Genomic DNA, 21214 nt, shown 5'->3' with positions numbered 1-21214 from the left:
CCTGCAAAGCTTGCTTTTAACTAGCATAGAATGGAAGATAAACCCCCCTAATTTTATATTATTGATGTTAGGTAAGAATTGTGATATTAATATGGTAGTATTAAATGCTGTCTTCATTCATGTGGGTGGATGGAATCCTCTGTTTCTCTTAATGAAGTTCAAGTATCTGGTGTGGGTTGCTAGAGTAAAGATGTATTAGTGTGAGACTTGATCTGAAATGGAGGCTACATCAAATGTTAATAAGCAGAGCTATTTGTTTGTTACCTGTTGATGCAGCTGCTTCCCAACCTCCTTGCTATTAGGACTTTGGGAATTCTCACTTACTGTTTTTACATTCTTTTATATGTGAGAGTATAGAACTCAGATGTGTAAATAGCTTCTCTGAAGGTTTCCATTTATCATTGTTCTGTTTAAGCAAATATATCTCTTAGTTTTTAGAATTCATTGGATTGTAAATGTTTTATGTTCAAGTCAGTCTGCCTGCTAGACCTGGCAAGCTTTTGTGCATAAGCAGATTTTGTGTTTTGGAAAAGAGAAGAAGATAACTGACAATATACAGGATTTGGTGAATTTGTGTGGTTTTGGTATGTGAGCTAATCAGAAGGGAATGATTTTTACTTAGCATCATGCTTTAATATATGCTTCTTCCCTCTGACCTTATAGAAATGGAATATACAGTTTACTAAACTTCTACTTTTGGGTTGCTTTTCTGCAGATGAAAAGAAGTCATGAAAACTTTTCATTTCTGATCAACTACCTGCTACTTACTAGGCCATAGTCAAGATACCAGTTTGTAAATTATGTATTCCCCAATGGCCCCTGATTAGAATTGTTCCCTAACCATGTTTTGGGACATGGTTGCTTTGTAAGAGAAACACTGTTTGTTGACAGCTTACATTTGTTTCTTGGCCATTTCTACCTATTCAGTGTAAAGTGTCCAGTAAGGCAAGTATCACTGAAGCTGTGCAGAACTTGGAAGAGAGTGCTCTGCCTCTGTTTTGGCTGAGAGGGGAGGTGATGCTGTAATAACTTCTCTGTGAATAATAGTGATTTAATGGCACCCAACTTGCAGTGGTAACTGCATTTCTTTACAAAGTCAGGCTTTTATGCAATTTCATGGGCATTTTCAGGGAAAAACCTCTTGCTGTACAGAGAGATCATTCCCTGTGTAACTCTTCAGTAAGGATTCTTTCCCTTTTTCTCCCTACTTTCAAGCTTGTGAAGTGAGCTGTGTGTTCTAAGGCACAAATTGTACTGCCTGCTACCTGGAAGTGACTGATGGAATACTGTTCTGGGATAATGACACAGTGGGTCAGATTGGAAGGGGCCACAGGGGTCCAAACTCCCTGCTCAAGCAGGGTCATCCTAGAACACATGGCACAGGATTGTGTCCAGGTGGTTCTTGAATCTCTCCAGTGATGGAGACTCCACAACCACCCTGGACAACCATCTCCAGTGCTTGGTCACTCAGGCAGCAAAGAAGTTCTTCCTCACACTCAGATGGAGCTTCCTTCACCACAGTTTGTGCCCATTGCTTCTTGACCTGTTGTTTGACACTGCTGAGAAGAGCTGGGATCCCTCCTCTGACACCCTCTGTTCAGATACCTGGAGGCAGTGATGAGGGTCCCCCTTGGTATGTCCAGTTGGAGGAAAGTCTGTTCTTCAGGTCACTGAAAAGGGAGATAAATTTTGAGCAGACAACTGACTCTTTTTACCAGTTTGAAATTAATGAAAAATAAGGCCTAGAGACCTGTGATTAGGCCCTGTAGTACTTTGGAATAATCACCTGTTCCTTAATGTGACTGTTGTTACAAAGGAGAGATGCAAAGGAACAGTCTGTCCAAGTTTCTGTTGCCATGTTAAAACATAACTTGTTTTGTTTCTACAGCCAAGGTATGATTAAAAAATTATAATACCCTCCTTTTGTCATCACTGAAAAAAAAGAGATGTAAAACAGCTTTGAAGTGCTTCATGGCAAGGAAAAGGCAGCCAGAAATATGAAGAGTGTGCTAAATGAGCTAAATTCCTTGTCTTTGAGGGGCAGCAGGAATCTTCAAAACTTCTTTTTTTGGTCTAAACTTTTATCATTACTTTTCTGATAACTGTCAATATGATTTCTGTGACCTGCTATGTGTATTTACTAATGTCAGGCTTTCTGAAAATACTTCTACGAAGCAGATTTATATTTCACAGAGTAGTTCCTCTGCAGTGGTTTCCCAGATTTCTTAAATATTGTGCTTTTTTATGTTTTCCAAAGCAACAGTCTTCCTCAGTGTTTTTCTAGGTTTGTTTCTGAGTTTGCTGGAGCAGCAGAGTTAGCAATTATCAATGTCTATCAGTAGCAAAAACAGAGAAAGGAAATTATGTTCTGTCCTGCTCATCTCATTTTTATGTTTCAAACATACCTATTCCCTCCCAAATGTGGAAAAGCCCACAAAGAATGGTTTTTTATTAAGGTATATCATAAGTAATTCACATTTGTACATAAATGCCACAATACAAGTTAGGTAATGTGCTCTACCTAATTTTTTTTTCTGCTGTGTTTATTTCACATAATTATGTTCTTCTGGATGGTGGTGTGTTCATGCCAGCTGTGCCCCTTGAATAACACAGGGAGGAGTTTAGAGCTCATCTAGTTAAGTTGTTGAGTAGATTCCTCATTCAGACACCTGCTGCTGACAGATTAACACAGACTTCATTTTAAAAACTGCTCATTTGAAAGAATGCTGTTTTTGCGTACTTTAATACAAGAAATAATATGATCCTCTTCAAATTTAAGTAGTATAAAGTTCACCTCATACTGGCTAGACATTGTCAGTAATAATGATTGCAGTTTTTGTCTAGTCCTTTTGAGAGTGTTTACTTAACTAGAGAAATAAAATTAGACACTTAAGCAATCAAATAATTGCAAAATAGATTTTGAGTTTGTAAACATAACTACAGCTTTTGTGAAGAGGATTTTTTATAGTAAAGTAGTTCCAGGAAAGACCAGTTGAATTTGATGTATTTAAGAATTACTTAATGGGAAGAGGGATGAATTGTCTTGTCACCTATTGTGCTGTCGATGCTTGAAAGCCCTGTTGCACAATACCTTTGTTAAGCTGAGCTAAGCTTTGTTAAGCTGAGCTGGGCCAGCCTAAAATAAAGCTGTGAATCTCTTTTTTAAAACCACACCACTATATATATTAATTCTTAGGTCAATCCTTGCTTGCCATCTTTGCTTCCTCCCAGAGCTGTGGGCCAGCATTCCTTTATTAGTGAAGAATTTCTATGTGACAGAAAGTAATAAAGTAATTTGACTTGCCTTTTTTTTTTAATTTTAGTATTACTAGCATCTCTCAAAACCAATTCCCAGCTGAAAATTAAATAGGCATGAAATTAAAATTATGCTGTTGCATATCTGTACTCTAATAAATACACATGGCATGTGTACTATGTCCAGAACAGCAAATGTATTTTTTCTAAACCTAATAATGTCTCAAGTTATATAAAAGTGTAGTGACCAATTGCTGCTTTTAATACTAAATATTTTCAAGTTAGGTTTCTCATTTGTGGTGAAGAAATAACATGACCAGGAAAAAAAGAATAATCTTTCTGAAAACAGAAGTATTCCACAATTCTTTATAGTCAGATCAGTCAATATCTAAATTTTAGGTAAAATAAAGCTTTGTCTGTTTTATTGACACATGGACATAGCTATAGTCTTAGAAGAAAAGAAAGTTCTCTTCAAACAGCAAATATTAGTAGCACTCAAGGAATTGAAGTATTGAAGTGGTCGTTGGTTCTTCTATTGTGTTTGGTGTATCTTAAGAATTTGAGATAATCTGACCTACAGTTACTATTTTTAGGACACATTTAAGAAGGTCAATATATGGTGCCTTTTTTTCCTTGCTTTATTTTAATGTGATTAGACATTTTCTGCCACAGCTTTCTGATAAAGGATATATGTGTGCTATGTGTGACAATCCTTTTTGCAGAATTGCAGTAATGTTTTGTAACAGAGACTCCCTTTTTTTAGTACTTCTACAACACCATGTACTTATTGAATTGCTGTCAATAGTGCATGCTCAGTTGAGATGGAGGGAACTTGAGATGGGGTGAAGTTCACAGTATTTGTCATTGTGTGGCACTGCCTCTGTGTATAAAAACTTCTGCCTTCACCTTCCTTATTCTAAGCCTAGTAATGGAAACATTCAGTGCAAGTTCATTTGTAAGTGATATTGCATTCACAGGGTCTTCTGTTTCAACTTTCTTGTCCTCAAGAAGCTATCCTCAAAACATCAAAAGAAATTTGACAGTTGCTAAACAACCTGGCCTTGTTTTTATATAAATAAGTTAACCTTATTTTTGCTCAGGGGATTTTGTTAGGGAGATTAAGTTGTCATATCTTGGTTAATTGTTTGGAGCTTCTGAGTGGGTGTGTTAATTTGGTGCTGGAGACACACAGAAAAAGGGGAAATAGTCTCAGAGCTGTGTTTGGGCAACTGCTTTTTTTTCCTTTATAAGCAGAAATTGTTTTGCATGACCCCTGATTTTAATCAAACTACAGTTCATGATGACTGGGTTATGGTGTGTCAGTCTTTCACAGTCCTACTCTGCTGGTGTAGTCTAAAAATACTGAAATATACAGTTTTTATGAAGTGTCTGCATTTGAGTAACTCCCATCTGAGATGTGTTGATAAATATCAGCGGTTCTTCCAATATTTTGTGTTCTTTAAGAAGCTCCTTGAATGAAAAGTAAAATTTATTATGCTTCCCCCCTCCCCCTCCTGCAATGTTAAAGGAATTGTTATTCACTTCAGTATCCCTTGAGCCTAATTTTCATGAAGCATTTGAGTATGTGCCTGTTGCCCCAGATGACTAATGTATTTTTTTTTAAATGTCTAATTTTTCTTGTCTTTTGAGGGGAAAAAACTTCTAAATTTGGAACTATCTACTGACAATTAATGTGAATCAGAAATAGAGTCTCAGTCTTCTGCTTAATTTTAGTTGATGAGTTCTGTGGAAATGTTGCTGGAGGTCAGAGGGTGTGTTGTGGTGCTGTGAGACTTCCTTCCATCACTGGGCTTGGCTCTCAGTGCTGTGTCACAGTGTGCTCATGGCAGGCTCATGTGGGTTCTGTGGTGTTGCTGAGCAGCTCTCTGAAGGGGGGAGTTCAGCCTGTTGTCCATTTGCTGACCTGATCCACATGGAGTTCAGATAACATGGTTATTAGTTTGTGGTAAGGATGTCAGTTTAACACATCTGGTTTTGCATGTCATAATAATGAAAAAGTCTCTGTATGAACTGTTAGTTGAGGTTGGAAGAAGCTCTCTTGGGCAGTCTCTGACGCTGTATTAGAGATAGAAATGTTCTGGGAGCCACAGTCCAGAGCAAAGCTGAGTTTGGCTTTATTCTCAACCTGCCTCCTTTCTTTTTTGAGCAGTGTCCCACTGCTTGTACAAATACAGTCATGTTAATTAGTGTTGCAGTTCAAACTTCCAACTGGCATTAGTGATATTGAACAAGGATTTTGGTTTTTTATTAAACATACTGAAATCTTCGGGTGTCATGAGCCAGAGAGTTAGGAATATGACTGTTGCTGGAATTCATGGTACTCACTCACATTTTCCATGGGTGAAGCTGCTTAAGCTGCCTTTTTCAAGTCGATTCATCTCAAATGACGTGAGTGTCTTAGTAGATCAGCAGTGTTGAGGATGCTGCTAGCATTTTTTATTTTATTAGGTGACCTGAATCTAAAGTTCCCTATAGGGAGGAAATCACAAACGTTAATCTGAAGAATTTGTCTACCCATAGTTTTTAATTCCATATAAATCCACTTTGTACATTGTAATTTTAGTAACATTTGAGTCTTACCAGAAATGTTTAGAAGCTGGTTGGAATTTGCCTTAATTATTGAGAAACAAATTCTTTCAAGTGATACTGTTTACCCCACTTCAAAGTAAAGAATAAACATCTTTATGGGTGATGGTGAAATTATTTATCCAGTCTTTGTTTATTGTTATTTCAGTAGTTGAGATATGAAGGAAACTGATGTATACTGATTTTCTTTGAAGAAGAAAATCGGTAAGAATTATGTCTGGAGTGTGCTGAAAATCCATTTTTCATCCCTTAGGCTTTTTTCAGCTCTATAATTTATGACATTTGAGTATTGGATCATCCAGAAACTCACTGCATTCAGTGGACCTTGTTAATGAACCTGATAATTTTCAAAGTTGTGTCTTAAGTTGGAAAGTGATTTCTCATTGATACTGGGAGGTGGACTGAGGGGAGAAGGAAAACAACCCCAAAATTATTTAAATATTAAACTGTAGCTGTAACAAGGAAAGGAGCAAATTATAGGATGGTTGTATAAAAAGAAGTTTGTCTGCTCTATCAGTGAGGAGAACCCAAGCTGTGTTACTCATTTAGGCTGAAGTACAACCCTAGGAAAGCAGTTAGCTGCTAGAGTAGTAAATTCCTGAATTGTTGTTTGAAAACTGAAAGTTTGAGTTTAGTTTAAGGTATTTTATTAACTTTTGCTTTATTTTTTGGTGGGCAGGCATAACTTGGTGTTCTTGTAGAGCAGTTTGGTCTGTTTGCCCTAAAATTAAGCTTCAATTTCTGAAATAAATTGAGTATAGCTAATTAAAAATAGAAAAGTAAGCAGCAAATAGCAAAATAAAATTTGCGTTATGCAATATGTAAGATTTAACTTTATCTTTTTCATTTTAATAATCAGTAATGCCCTTGCATTTGCTGAGTGTTGCATTAGTAAAATGACTCCTTGACTTTCATTAGTTTACAGCTCCTCACTTTTCAAGGTGTCACTTTCTTACTACAATTTTAGAAGAAAAATTCTATTATGAATAAAACTATATGTTTACAGTATCACTTTCATCCACATTTGGTCATTTGTGCCACTCCATGTATGTCCTGCTCTGTTTATAGCAATGATTTTGGCTGATGTCTGTGAAATTCAGTGTGAGTGGTAACTTGGGGAAAAAGGAACTTCTTTACATTGGAATGCTTGCCCTGTGAATTGGATATTGCAAAACAGCCCAGACTTTGCTGTGCTGGATTGGCACTGTGGCAGGACAGAGGGTAGGGAATGAAATAAGGCTTTGTAAGTTTTTTGCTCAATAGAGCTGCTTCTTGACTGGTATAAAACATTTATTTGGGGGGGGCATAATGGGTATGTAGTTGGGCAGTACCATGATCAGGCTAGATTTTCTTTCTTTGGCAAAGCATTGCGCATTCAACTTAGTAGGTTATGAATTTCTGGAAAATGTTACTGCACAGTTGGTGTATTCTCTGAGGCCACTGCTCTGCTAGGAAAATTGCAAGTTTTTATGCTTTTGGTTGCGTGTGGAAGGCAGCCATGTTTATTTCAATACACTAGGCCACATAAAAATGCAGTGAAGAAAAATTGTTTTGTCTTATTACTTTTACATTTGGCAAATCAAAATGACCATGATAGGCTGTTCTGTTAGTGCTGGCATGTTGGGTATTGTGTTCCTATTGTGTTGTTTTATTTCCTCCCATATGCAGTACTTTAGAAAGTGTTCTGCACAAAGATTTGCATTGAAGTAACAAAGCCAGTTAAAATACACTTTAGACATTTTAGTTTAGACTTATCCGAGATAAATTTCTATAATTTTTGCCTTTTGAAGAAGTCTTCTTAATTAGTTATCCCCATATAATATCACCACCATAAACTAATCTTACTGTCAAGTTTTCTCTGTTAACAACTAATTGGTATCTGTCACTTGGTAGTATTTGTTCTTTTGAGGAAGTTCAGATTCTGATAGTGTCTAGTTAATGAATTTGATTGCATGTTAACTGAAAGGTGGAACATGGAGTCACAGAAAGTATGGATGGAGTTGTCACAAAGGTAATGACCTTCCTTGACCTTCCTTTTCTGCTGCCTAGTGTTTCTTTCCACATGCCCAGTATGTGGGCACAGAAACAGTGACTCTCCTAAAGCCCTTCTGATTCCCAGTTCCCTCTAGAGAGGCTAGAGGAGCAGACCATCTCTGAGTTCCAGCTGGTGAGCCCTTGTAAGCTTCCTTTATGTTATATCTTACACTGACACTTTTCAGTATGGACAAAATGAGAGTTAGGATATTAACATGGTGTTTTTGTGGCTATAAAGAAAACATAAATGCTCTGTCAGCAGTGAACTGTGTAAAGTTAACTGTCGTGTGGTACTACAGTATGTATATTGCAATTGTAATGTCTCTCTGTTCCAACTTGTGCATTTCAGTAGAAGATTTTATGATTCTGATACTATACAATGTTATGAACAAAAAAAGAGTTAATTAGGCTGAGATACTTGGATGCCAGAGGATGGTGGGTAATGCACAGTCATGTATTAGATAATTCTAAACAAATGGCAAGAAAATTCATTTTAGGTGCTTTCAGGTGGATGTTGTAATTGGCAGTGTAGGTGTACAGGGTTTGGAAAGGAAGAAGTTTTGGTTGGGTCTTGAAGATGGCAGGGGAGAAGGGAGGGGAAACCAGGTGCTGCTTTATTAGAGAAGTCTGATCTTTAGTTAACTCAAATTTTGAACTTCTTATACTTAAGGAATTGAAGTGGTGTTAATGGAGATGCTAATTAACTGTGATAATTGCTAAGGAAAGTTGACTGTATTGGAAAATGGAGTATTCTTATTTCAGCCTCTGTTCAATCTGTTTTTCAAGTCCAGGATAGTTTTGAGCTTTTGTTGCACTTCAGTGTGTCTTGGATTCAGCAGTTGGGATATGGAAACAACTTACAAAAACATTCAAATGAGTCCTAGTGGAACAGAATCTCAAATCTGCAGTAGGCATTAAGTCAATTTTGAATTGGTTCCCAGACCTTTGCTCTTTGTGCTTTCTGGTGATTTTAATGCATTAGTAAGGAAGATGTGATTTTTGTTGGAAAGGTTAGGAGATAGCTGCGATATTTTAACCTTGACTCTGACTTGCCCTATGACTTGTTAATCACTAGGGAAGACTTGCTCACACAGTTGCACCACTACAGTTTTATATAACTGTAGGGCTGATGCCCTTGTTGGCCATCTTCCAGTTAGGAGTAGCTCTTTCCAGCTTCATCTGCTTTCAAAATAATGATTAAACTGAGGAAGCTCACTGTGATTGTGCAGTAAACATTTCCATGGGGAGTTCTGAAACCCAACTGGAGTATTTATAACACAATATGAATTTCCTTATGGTGCATCAAAGATATATATCAGCAATTCCTAAATCTGAAAATAAGCTAATAAGGAGTGCAAAACCAAGTCTTCGTTCCTCTTTCCTGAGGAAAGTGTAGCTAGTAGGGAAGGTCTAACTGTAAGAGGAGAAGGTGAGAAGTTGCCATGAGGAGCTGTCTCGAGGGACAGTAGTGTGCTCTCTCCCTTGTCAGGCCTGTTTCTGGGTCTGGACTAGTCTTGGCAATCTTGTTCTCATGATCAGCTTTGCCAGGCATGCAGTTGGGAGATGTAGAGCTGGTGGCAAGTCACAGCCACCTTGGAGTTGCTTGGTGTTGGGCTTTGCAAATTATCATTCAAGTGAGGGGAACCTCCCTGTTTTTAGAGGTAGACCTCTGCTTGTGGGTTGCTTTCTGGCCTTTTAAACATCCTCAACAACTTTCCCAGACAGCTTGAGCTGGCACTGCTTGCTTGGCTGGATTGTCAGATTCCTCGGTGAGAGCTGTGCATGGATTTAACCACATACTAAAACCTTGCTGCCTCAGTATAAAAAGGTAATTTGGTAATATGGTTGTCATGTGTACATACAGTGTTTAAGCCCTTGACTTGTTTGAAGTGCCTAAAATTCTTGTTCCCCAGAGTATCATCTGCTTTGGTCTTGTAAGCTTTCCAACAGCAAACAGCAGTTCAGCAGTCCTTTTGTATGCTCATTCCTGAAGTTTGGGTACACATCCAAACATAAAGTGTGATTATGTGTAAAACGGAATGGAGGTCTGGGTGGTGAGCCCGCACCTGTAATTACCCTGCACCATCAGCATGCATTTGTGGCCAGCTCTGTCAAGGCCCATGTCACTTGTCCTGGTGACATGAGGCAGTTGCTGTTGCTGGAGGAGCCACGATGAGTTTTTATGCAGCTGAGGGCAGCTGAGGTAGGACAGGGTTCCTGATGGATGGAGCGTGTGGGTGCACAGTGTGGGGGAGCTGCAGCTCAGGGAGGCCCAGGGGCCCCTCCTGGAGGAGCTGCTGCCTGGCTGTGTTTGCCTATCGGGGCCAGCTGCAGGTGGGTGTGACTGCTGCAGCTGCTCTGATACTCCTGCAGAGCCCTTGGGGGCACAGCCTGAAATGGGGGCTTGCTGCTGAGCTGAAACACCATGTGGGCTTTGAGAGTCTGCACAGTGAATTTGAGGGGTTTGTTGGTGGGCTGGATAGAATTGGCTTCACAATATTTTATTGATATAATAGGTATGTTATTGGCTCTTTCTCATGTTTGGGAAATGCTTGTTAGATTTAGGTGTAAATACACCTGGCGGTGTATTTAGGCCACTACAGTATTTTAAAATCACCATGTATGTCTTGAGCATGCTGAACAAAATGTAGTGATAATGCACCTGTGGTACAGGATTATTAATTAATTAATTTACAGATAAATTAAATTGCATTGGTGCTTTCTGGTGTTCTGAAGGGAGTGTTCAAACAAAACCATCTGGTAAATTTTCATCTAATTTTTTTCCTTGAAAAAGGGAGATGATTTTACCTCTTAGCAGAAATTAATTAAAATATGTCTGTGTTGAACAACCAGCAAAAATACATTTAAAAAATTTAATGATTTTTACCTCAGTAGAATGATGAAGTAAATAAATACTAAAAGAATGACTAATACAAAAATATTAAACAGCTATTTTGTTTAATATTAGACACATGATCAATAATAATAGACACATGATTAGTGTCTAAAATAATAGAAGTGTTGGTGTAACTGGAGCACAGCCTCATAATTATGATATACTGCTTATATCTTGGAGGGCAATCAAATGCATCTGTACATGGGGTTTTGTTGTTAAGCATGTGCATCACAAGTGTGTCCTGGTTGGAAGTATTGCTTTGACAAGCCTAACTTTCCCCCATGCTAAGTCATTCTGCCTGGCTCTGAGCATGCAAGATATTTCTGGTGCAGGATTATGGTCTAGCTTTTGAAAAACTGTATTTGAGTGTGAGACTTGCTCTGTTATCCTTACTTTTTTCCCCTTATATCTTTACAGAGAATAACGTACAGCTTTAGACAACATAATGTAGGGAAAGGTTTTGAGGTAGTGCTGGTTCCGGTTGCAGTAACTCGTATTTGTGCAAATTGACCTTTAACCTTTGTAGGGTACTAAATAGTTTGGTGGTGGTGTACCTCTTTTTGCTTTTGTGATGGACTGTTTTTCTAACTTGCAGGGTTAAAGGTGGGGAGAAAGAAGATTAAAATAGCAATTTTGTCACTGCTTGTGTAGTTAGAAAGCTAGGAAGACAGAATTTGCATTATAATGGCTCTCATTTTGCACCATATTGTGTCATTTAGTTGTGTTCTGTGTCTGCAGCTCTCGGAAGACTTGGAAACAATTATTTTTTTATGACTCCATTCACTCCTACTTATCAGTCCTTTACTGTTCTTTACTGTAATTGCCCATAAGATAAAGTCTTTGCCATTTTCAGATCACTTTGACTTCTTATTTACTCTGAATACTAGATTGCTGTACAACTTGTGAAGCTGGTGGTACTTCATGAAGTACCTCTGGGTATTGAGAAACTTCTCAGTAGGGAAGGGGAAAGTAAAAGCTGGGAGAGTGTTATATTTGCAATATCTTGGTTTTTCCCTGAAACGTGTAAGAAAATTACTTAGTTTGGTGTGATTTACGTGAACATTTGGAACTCTTAGAAAATCCCATCAAGAATAATGGAAGAGTTTTTTCTTGCTTAGAGATCTTAGAGAAATGGGAGGCCTTAAGAGCAGGAAATTTAAAAGAAGGTTGCAGTGTGGAATGAATATTCTTGTTTAATTGTAGATGGAGCTGTTCCGGTGACTTGAGCTTAGGCACAAATACAGATCTGAAAGATACTGAGAATTATCTCCTTTCTCGTTTCAGCTGTTGAAGTTTTTTTCACATTGAGGAAAACCAAGTTGCCTTGAAGAGTAGTTGGTAGGGAGGCCAGAAGCAGGTGGCCATTTGGGAAGTGCTGCTTTTGGTGTTCTAGATGTCAATACCTTTATTGCAGAGACAGGTGCTGGAAAATTTAGTCCGCTCAGTATGCACAAACAGAAATAGTAACCTAGAACTAATAACAAGTAGTCTCAAAAGAAAACAACAGTTTTAAGAAAACAGCATTGCTTCAGCAAACTTAAGACCTGATTTTATGCATCTAACCATGTAGGCTGTTGATAAGCCTATTTAAATTTTCTGATCTAATGTTGAGGAGAAAATGTCTGGTAATTTCTGCATTGGTATGTTAGGACTCTTAAAAGCATCAAAATTATAAAGGCTGTTTGTTTGCTAGTAATGAAATAAAGTTTGAGAGTTAGACCAGTGAAGGGACATACTGCATTACTCTAATTATAAAATCAAAGTGAGTTTTATGCTATGTGAAATAGAAATGTGCATGTGATCTATTGAAATACTTCTGCATCTGAACTATGGTTCACCTGGCTGTGATCCAGGTTTGGGACAACTTTCCTTCTCCCTTTCCCACTTCTTTGCCCTTCCACCTCCTTAGAATGCAGATGTTGATTACTGTGAAATCAGACATGGTGAATAGTCTTTCTCTTTTCTTTCAGGGACCAGTTACTCTCCACAAGAAAATTCACACAACCACAGTGCTCTTCATAGTTCAAATTCCCATTCTTCTAATCCCAGCAATAATCCAAGCAAAACTTCTGATGCAGTGAGTATTTGTGATTGATTTTTATCAGTGTGTTGCCCTGTTCATACACATGATATTTTCATAATTTTGTCTAAGACAGGGAGCATATACACTGTGCTTGAGTTTTCCAACATCAGTCTTTATTTTATAAACACTCTGTAAACTCAACCTGCAGTTGTTATATGTTTTAAAACTATTCTGATTGGTAATCTTAGAGCTTTGATTTGCCTGCTATTCATTTTAAAATATTAGATTGTTTAAATGACATGGAAACAGAAGTATTTTCCATGAACTTTGTGGTAAATCTAGAGTAGACAGTGTGATTTAACTTATTTGAAATGCATTACATATTGTGAATTTTAGTCACTTCAGTATCAAAATTTTAGTAGTTATAGTGGTGGTATTAAAAAATTGCCCAAAACCAAAATTGCTAAATTTGTAATCGGTGGAAAAATTTTGGAAAGATAATAATTCTGAGGATGTTGTAAGGTGAAGGAAACTAATGTTATCAGTATTGATATCCCTTTAGTATCCCACTAAAAGTACTACTAGAGTTTGTTAAGGGGTTTGATGGGAATAAACTAGAGGAAACTGTTGCAGAATGCAGGAGGAGCGTACTGGGCTTGTGTTCAAGCTGTTATTTAGAGGTGGTGGAAAGCAGTGACATGGGTACATAAAAGATGCCATGTATTTTTTAAGACAGTGAAAGCTGTTAAATTTGTATATTAAAATTCTCAAGTAGTCTTTTGTCCAACACTGTTTTGTTTTAAAGGCTTATGATTCTGCGGATGATTGGTCTGAGCACATCAGCTCTTCAGGCAAAAAGTACTACTACAACTGCCGGACAGAAGTTTCCCAGTGGGAAAAACCAAAAGAGTGGCTGGAAAGGTACATGTTTGTATTTGTTTTAATTGTATAAAGAACAAATACTCTTAAGCACATTTCAGAGCACTTGAGCTTATCTAATAGATTACTGCCATAAAAGATTGTGCTCTAAGTCTGCTGTGTTCCTACCCTTACCATGACCTCTGGCACCTCTTTTATCCCTTGACAATCCAGAGCCTGAGAGGGAAGTATGGTTGGTTTGTGTAGAGGTGATTTGTTGGGGGAGTTTTGTTGTTTGGTTGGTTGGTTTGGTTTTTGTTTTGTTCTGGGGTTTATTTATTTGTTTCGTTGGATTTTTGTTCTAGTTTTCTGGGTGAGTGTTGTTTTTAATGTTTTGTTTCAGGGTGGGTTTTTTGGGTGGATTTTTATTTTGGACAAGATTAGTGAGCTGAATTGGTGTATTGTGGGCTTCAGCAAGAACGCATGTAAGGAAGCAGTGGCTGGGGTTTGCTAACCCCACCTGTAGCAGCAAGCTCTTACCAGTTTAATTAATCTCATGTAACTTATAGAAACTGTTTTATTATTAGATAATGTACATTTTTACCTAACTTTTGTTTTCTTTTCTTCAGAGAGCAGAGACAAAAAGAAGCAAGCAAAATGTCAGTTAACAGTTTTCCAAAAGATAGGGATTACAGAAGAGAGGTGATGCAGGCGACAGCTGCCAGTGGGTTTGCCAGTGGAAGTATGTGGTTTTTTTACAGCAATATATTCTTGCCTTGTTTGCATTACTGTTTTCTTTTCCAAACTTCAAAAGCAATGAAAAATCCCTTTCCTTAGCTCTTTTTCTCACCTTTTCATATATAAAAGCCAAATGGTTAGCACAGTTAACTCTCCCAAATGTGGTTTCTTTAAATAACTTCACTAGTGCAAGATATGCTTAATGCTTTTCATGGTTCTCCTCCTTTTTGTGGCTTTTACTGTCAAGTTTAATTATCTTCATGGGTAGTTACTTAAACAAGTTGCATCATCTGTAATTTAGTTGGACTGTTGTGATCATTGAGACCTGCTAATCTCATATTCTGACCTTAAAAATAAAGATTTCACATCTAAAAATAATAACCTAATTCAATGGATTTTGATATCAGGGTTTTCAGAGGCTTGTGTGTGTTATTGAGGGCATATTTTTACCTCACCATTACTCTTAGCAAAATCTTCCCTGGACTGTAAATTTCTGTAACTTGCAGATTTTTATTCTGATAGCTAGCTTTAATCTGTGTCAGTTTTTTTCTGGTAGATAGTTGTACTGTGAGATCCTGTCTGTATCCTGATGTAGTTTGGATAAATTTGTAGTGTACGTCTCAGGGTAGTTTAAAAGCAGAAGCCAAAGCATTATTCTTCACCCACGCTCTTGGGATTTGACAAGGTGATGTGTAAAGGGGTATTTTTCTGTGTACACTGAAACTTCCTCTGCATGCTAAAATATACTGGATGCTGCAAAAAGATAGCAGTCATGCATAATGCAGTGAGTGTTTGTTTTGTGACAGGTGAAAATGTAAGAATCTATAAAAGAATTACTCTCTGTTTACTTGGTATGTTCCCTGAGTAGCATATTTTAGTCTATGATCATGTGACCAGTGCAGATGAGTCATTCATTTAATATATATAAATGCCTTGAATTAACTGTAAGTAAGCTTGTTGTAGTAGTACTCAAGTGCCATGAAGAGGAATTCTTTGAAGGCTAGAATGTGAAACTATTAAATGATACTTGATGTTCAGGGATTTTAATGAACAAAAGAAAAATGGCATAAATTATCTCTTCACACTAAATACAAGATGGAAATAATAGATCTTGATTTAGATCTTTTTAGAAGACTTCAAAAGTTAACTTGACTGTAACACTCATTATAAAGCAGCCTTTCATCAAAATACAGTGCTTAACTGGAGCTCTAAATCAAGCAAAGTTCAGAGAAAATGCATTTTGTCAGTGAGTAGAATTAGATCAGCATCAAAAAAGGCAAAATTTACTTGAAGCTTTTTTAATCATAAGTTCAATCAGCTCTAGTTGTTGGTGTGCAGCTGTATTAATCAGTTACTGCAATCTTAGACTTGTTTCTAATTTAATCTTTTTTTTGTTGTTTTTGTTTTATTGCAATGTTACTTGGGGAATCCTGAAAAAAGTGGAAGACAAGCATTCCAGTGACACCAGCAGTATGCTCCCACAGAATATTTTATCTCAAACGAGCAGGCACAATGACAGAGACTACAGACTGCCAAGAGCAGAGACTCACAGTAGTTCTACTCCAGTGCAGCATCCCATCAAAACAGTGGTTCATCCAACTGCTACCCCAAGCACTGTTCCTCCTAGTCCATTTTCTCTACAATCTGATCACCAGCCAAAGAAATCCTTTGATGCTAATGGAGCATCTACTTTATCAAAACTGTCTACATCCACATCTTCCATCCCTGCACAGAAAACAGAGAGAAAAGGTATGTCTAATGGAATTTCCTCTAGTATTCAAATGATTAATTGCATTACATTGCTTGTTCAAAGTATGTTAGTACTAGACTTTCATGATTTTTTCCTTTTTGATTGTATGTGCTTTTAGAACCTGATTACTGTTTTGATGTGTTTACTTTCCCCCAAACGCAATTTGCTGTGTCTTATACAACTTCAAATTGACACTGTGATATTTACTATTTATGGCCTTATTCTGCAAATTAACATTTCAAATGAATTTTTGTAGAACATATTTTAATTCTTGATTTCTCTCTTGTTGTTTTGGATCTTTGCCATTTGTTTGAGTTGTCATGTAGTTACACAATTTGAAAGTCATTTTGGACCATTATGTTTTATGAACTGCTGTTATTGTTTGGAATGCCAGTGTCAAACCTTTCAATCAGCACAAGCACAGTTCTTACAGAAAGCGAGAGTTTTCTACATTTTTGTAGGAGCTAATCTGTTTTGATCTGTATCTTGAGAAATATTGAATCTTCAATTCTAAATCTCATAGTATGTGTTTCTGCTACCTGGTAATACCTGGTAGATCCAGTTACAGTTGAGTGAAGATCAGGGCTCCACTGTGCATTGTTTATGACCTCTCAGACCTTGTCTTTTAGTCAGATTTACTTCATTGTTAGGGATGAAGAGCTCAAGAAGATTGTGAGAATGAGGTGTGTGTCATTAATGATAGTGGATTACTTTGGTGTAGTAGAGTTTTCAGAGTGGTGCTGTGTAAGAAAATTCTATTTTGAGGGCTTTGGGAGGGAGAAAATTATTTTTGCTAATCATGTTGTGTTTTAATTTAAAATATTGTGTACTTAATGTGTAATTGAATTCTCTTTTTTAAAGATGGCTTGTTGCCCTGTCCATACTTGCAAGTTGGCCTAGTTAAATAGTTTTAAAAAGAAGGCCAAAACAGACTCTGGTCTGACACCAGTCGTGTGCTCTGTGTTTGTTTTCGACTCTTCCACTTTTGTTTATTAAAGAGTTCCAACTTCTACACAGACTTAAGAACAGGTGGCCACACAAAATATTCGAACAATAGCATACACTGACAAATACTGTAAGGTAATTGTGCATGTAAAGAAATTTTTTAATGTTTTTTCTTGACACTTTGTGCATTTTCACATGACCTGTGTCATTGATACTGACTGTAAACTACAGAGGAACAGGTTATTTTCAGCAAGCCTTTTCCTATTCAGCGCAGTAAAGGACAGAGTAAGGTGTTCTAGTTCAAGCATGGTTCTTGTACTGAGAGCAGTGGTTACCTGTTTCAGTGAAGCCTCAATTTTCTGACTGCAGTTTGATGCACTTGTGCACATCACAGTGAGAACATCTGTGTCAGATGTTCTTTCCTTTAGTATATCAACTCTTTCCATTTCTATATTTAAAATACACTTAAACCCTCTCTTGTTATTACTCAATTCTGGCATGTTCTTGATTCCCATTTGGTGTGTGATCAGATTTCATACTGGGTATTCTTTTGCTGCTTTACTGCACATCTTCATAATTGCAGAGATGACTCTTACAGAAATTGAAGGAACTTCCCATCCTGACAGCTGCTACAGATGTTGGCAGAGAGTTCAAATATTTCTTACATACAACATTAATTTGAGGACATACAGCTGGGAATAATATTGAAAACAATCATACAGGGCAGTCTTGTAAATCTAGATGTTAGAATCCATGGATGGTTCCATATTAAATAATTTACTGAATTTCTGTATTCTTAGATATTTTTTAAATTTTATATGGGTTAAATGAATAGATTCTCTGTAATAATCATGCCTCATTGATCTGTTTCATGGCACTTGATTGTGACCAAATACTGTACTGAGCTTCAGAAAAGGGTCAGTTAGAGAACGTTAATAAATAATTGAAGAATTAGAGTAGGTAAATGTTGGGCTTGAAATTCTTACTGTAGAAAATGTGAGTTTTCACACGTTGCTTTACCTCTTGTACAAAAACAGAAGACTTCAGTGCGGGTGCTGTCATGATAAAAGCTCAACAGTACATTCAGTTGACTTTCCTTTTTCTGGTGAATGTTGGACTGTCTTTCTAAGAAATTAAACCAGTAAATTTTCCATAGCATTTTACATATCTAATTTTTTTAAAAGGGAAGCAGGAGTGCTTTGGATGATTTACTGTTACTCATTCTCTCAGGTGTGACTCTGAACCTGTAGTACTGGAAGTATGCAGTTTATAAAATATTTTTTGTAGCTGTTTTACAAATTGAAAATACAATAATTGTCCTGAGACACTCGGTTCAAGCAGTCTTCTAAAAGTCTTTGCAGAACTGAAAAATAGTTTGAGAGGTTTATGTTTACAGTAGTAAAGCAAATAGCATTTGATCTTCTTTTTCTGTTCACTGACTATGCCATCCCTTTCTCTTTCTAAAAAGAGGTAAAACTATTTTTTTGCCTAAAAAAATAGATTGGTCCAAATGACTGAATAATATGTGCAGTAGTCCTTCCTTAAATGAATTCTTGCTTCTTGTGAATGTGTTGCTGGCTGCCTTATACCAGCATATATGTACCACTATTTTAATAGTTCTGATTTCAGTGTATATTTTTTAAGTGATAATGGTTTTGAACAGAAGAACAACAGAAAAACACAAAACCCAACGACAATGCTTTTTTCAGCTCAATCTCTTTTGCTGCAGGGGTATGTTGTAGTCCCACAAGGAGATTGAATAAAATCCCTGGCTGAACTATAGCTCAGCTGTTAGCAGTAGTCCTCTGCCCTCAATGGCTGGCAGTAGTGGAGAGTTCCTGGGGAACTATTTGACCTCTACCCTTTGGTTTGAATGTTCCAGTCAGAATCTGCTGCTTCTGTTTGTGCTCACTGTGAGTGCTTTATGCAGGTAAAGTGTGGGGTTGCTTTTCCTACTTTTTGGCTGCTTTATCTGTAGGGCACATCACATTTTCCTATTTCTAATTCAGAATGAAATGTTGTATTGTCCATATCTTAACAGTGTGTCTGTCTGTGGGATGCTGCTTCTCACACCTTTCCTCCGAGTCCCATCAAGGCAGCACTTCTGTTTCTAGTGCAGCAGTCCTCTAAAACTTCTGTGAGAGCACAGCAAGCTGGCCAGTGCAATGCTGGGTGGGCTGTGACTCCAGTGCTTCTTTTCCCTTTCTCACCCTTGTGGTTTTCTTGTAACACTTGCTAGCTTTAGTGGTCAGTTATTAACATTGCTTCTGGTATTGTTGCATCTTCTTTGGCTGAGTTTTGCAGTTCCAAGTACATTACTCAATTCATATGTTGGTTAGAAAAAGTTACATGTGAGAATATGTTTCTTCCAGTACTTTCTACTTGTTTGATGAACATTGCTGTTACATTTATTTTGACAGCAGAGGTAAAATACAGAAAAAATTCAGTTTTAAGACTGGAGTAATCCAAATGTGAGAAATAGGGATTTTTTTTTTTGTATTTTAGGTAATTTGAGTATTTTTGAGACTCTAGTTGATATTGTTACTATAGTTCCATTTGGCCAAATGTGTTTACAGAATGCATTGCTTTTAAATATTTATGTATTTTGGCTGTGGCTTGCAGTCCTTAGTAGATCAGAACTGAACTGTAAAACAGATAAATGTGATGTCAATGCTCAGAGAGCTTGGTTGGTGGACTGTGCACTCCAGATGCTTCAGCACAGAAAATGTGTTATGATTCTTAATCATGAGCAGAAAATGAAGCAGTTCTGTTAGCTGTTCTGGGTAGTAGTTTTTAATCAGTAAAGCAGAGATGAGGTTTAGAGGGCGACAGGATACAAATTTCTGAGAATTTTGTGATGTAGTTTTTCTCCTACTGAGAGCGCACTGTGAGAGCACTAGTGCCTAATAGTTGCTAGCAGTGCAAAGATAACAGCTCAAGCTCACAAGAGAGTGAGGTAATGTTTCCAAAGGACTTTGGATGCATTTGTTTTGTTTTAAATAGGATAAAAATTACATCAGTAGTAAGAGCTATAGGAACACTCAAAGGGTCATTTTAATAATTTATGAATCATCTAGTCAGCAGTACTTGGTAATTTCCATGTCATTAAAAGTAAGTCTTTGTTGCTATAAATCAGAGTAAGAACAAGCTAATATATAGCATTAATTTAAAGCTAGTCATGCAGGGAGTGCAAGTATGTTTGCTGTCAGAAAGAGGGCTGTCAAGTCCTTTCTTCACAAAAAAGGCATTTCCCAGTTTTGTTCTTTTTTCCCACCTCTCTGTCACTCTCATGTGCCTGATGAGCTCTGCACACCCTGGTCAGGAGGGAGGGTGAGCAAGTTCCAGGTGCTCACAGGGCTGCACACACACAGCAGAGGTGTGGGACTGGCAGTGTCAAACCTCTGCATTGAAGCAGAGTAGGTGAACAGCCAGAAGGCTTCAATTTCCACCCCCTTGCATTCAAGTCTTGTAGGCTCAGGGCTGCCTTTCATCATGTCAGTCCTGGCAGATCAGCTGTTTGCTTAGGTGCAAAAATTCTTGTCATGATGGGCAGAGATTGGTGATGGCAAGATTCTGTAGTGTGTTTATGTACTGACTCAAACTGAGAAGCTAAGGGTGCTTAGAAAAAAAACTGAGGATCATTTTGGCACAGCTGCTGAAAATGATCTGTTTTTTGATTTTTTTCCGAAAGGATTGTTTGGCCATTATTTAATAACCATTTAATAATCATTTATTTGGCCATTATTTAATAACCCATCATGGGTTGTTAAAAAATTCCCACTGCTTGGAAGAATCACACCAGAATATTCCCATTGTGACTTGACCTGGTGTTTCTGCTTCAGCAAAAACTTTGGCAAACCTCTTCACAAAACTTAAAACAAACGGAGTCTTTGTCATACAGGTTCTTGTCATGTGAAATGCTGACTGATAACTTGGATTTCTTTCTTTTTTGTCCAGAAGATGTGATTGTGGGTCACACTCCTAGCAGAGAGGGTTATGGATAGAAAGCTCTTCCCTAATCACTGTGGTTTTCAAAAATAATTTTTATTATAAAAAGGTTTTTTGCAGCTTCATTTTAATATTAAACAAATTAATAGTTCTTCCCATT

The 21214-nt window shown here is 37.3% G+C and overlaps 1 protein-coding gene across 7 annotated transcripts in view; it reads left to right on the top strand.

Moving 5' to 3' along the window:
• Positions 1-21214, top strand: part of WAC (WW domain containing adaptor with coiled-coil) — a 57087-nt gene that overhangs the window by 7692 nt on the left and 28181 nt on the right. For all 7 annotated transcript variants that reach the window (XM_014270133.3, XM_014270126.3, XM_026796065.2 and 4 more), the window contains exons 4-7: positions 12763-12869; positions 13621-13736; positions 14303-14415; positions 15852-16160. In XM_014270133.3, coding sequence (XP_014125608.1) covers positions 12763-12869; positions 13621-13736; positions 14303-14415; positions 15852-16160 — 645 coding nt within the window. The remainder of the gene's footprint in view (positions 1-12762; positions 12870-13620; positions 13737-14302; positions 14416-15851; positions 16161-21214) is intronic.

This window comes from Zonotrichia albicollis, chromosome 1 (genome assembly GCF_047830755.1).
Source record: "Zonotrichia albicollis isolate bZonAlb1 chromosome 1, bZonAlb1.hap1, whole genome shotgun sequence".
NCBI lineage: Eukaryota > Metazoa > Chordata > Aves > Passeriformes > Passerellidae > Zonotrichia > Zonotrichia albicollis.
This window is presented reverse-complemented; position numbering and strand designations above follow the sequence as displayed.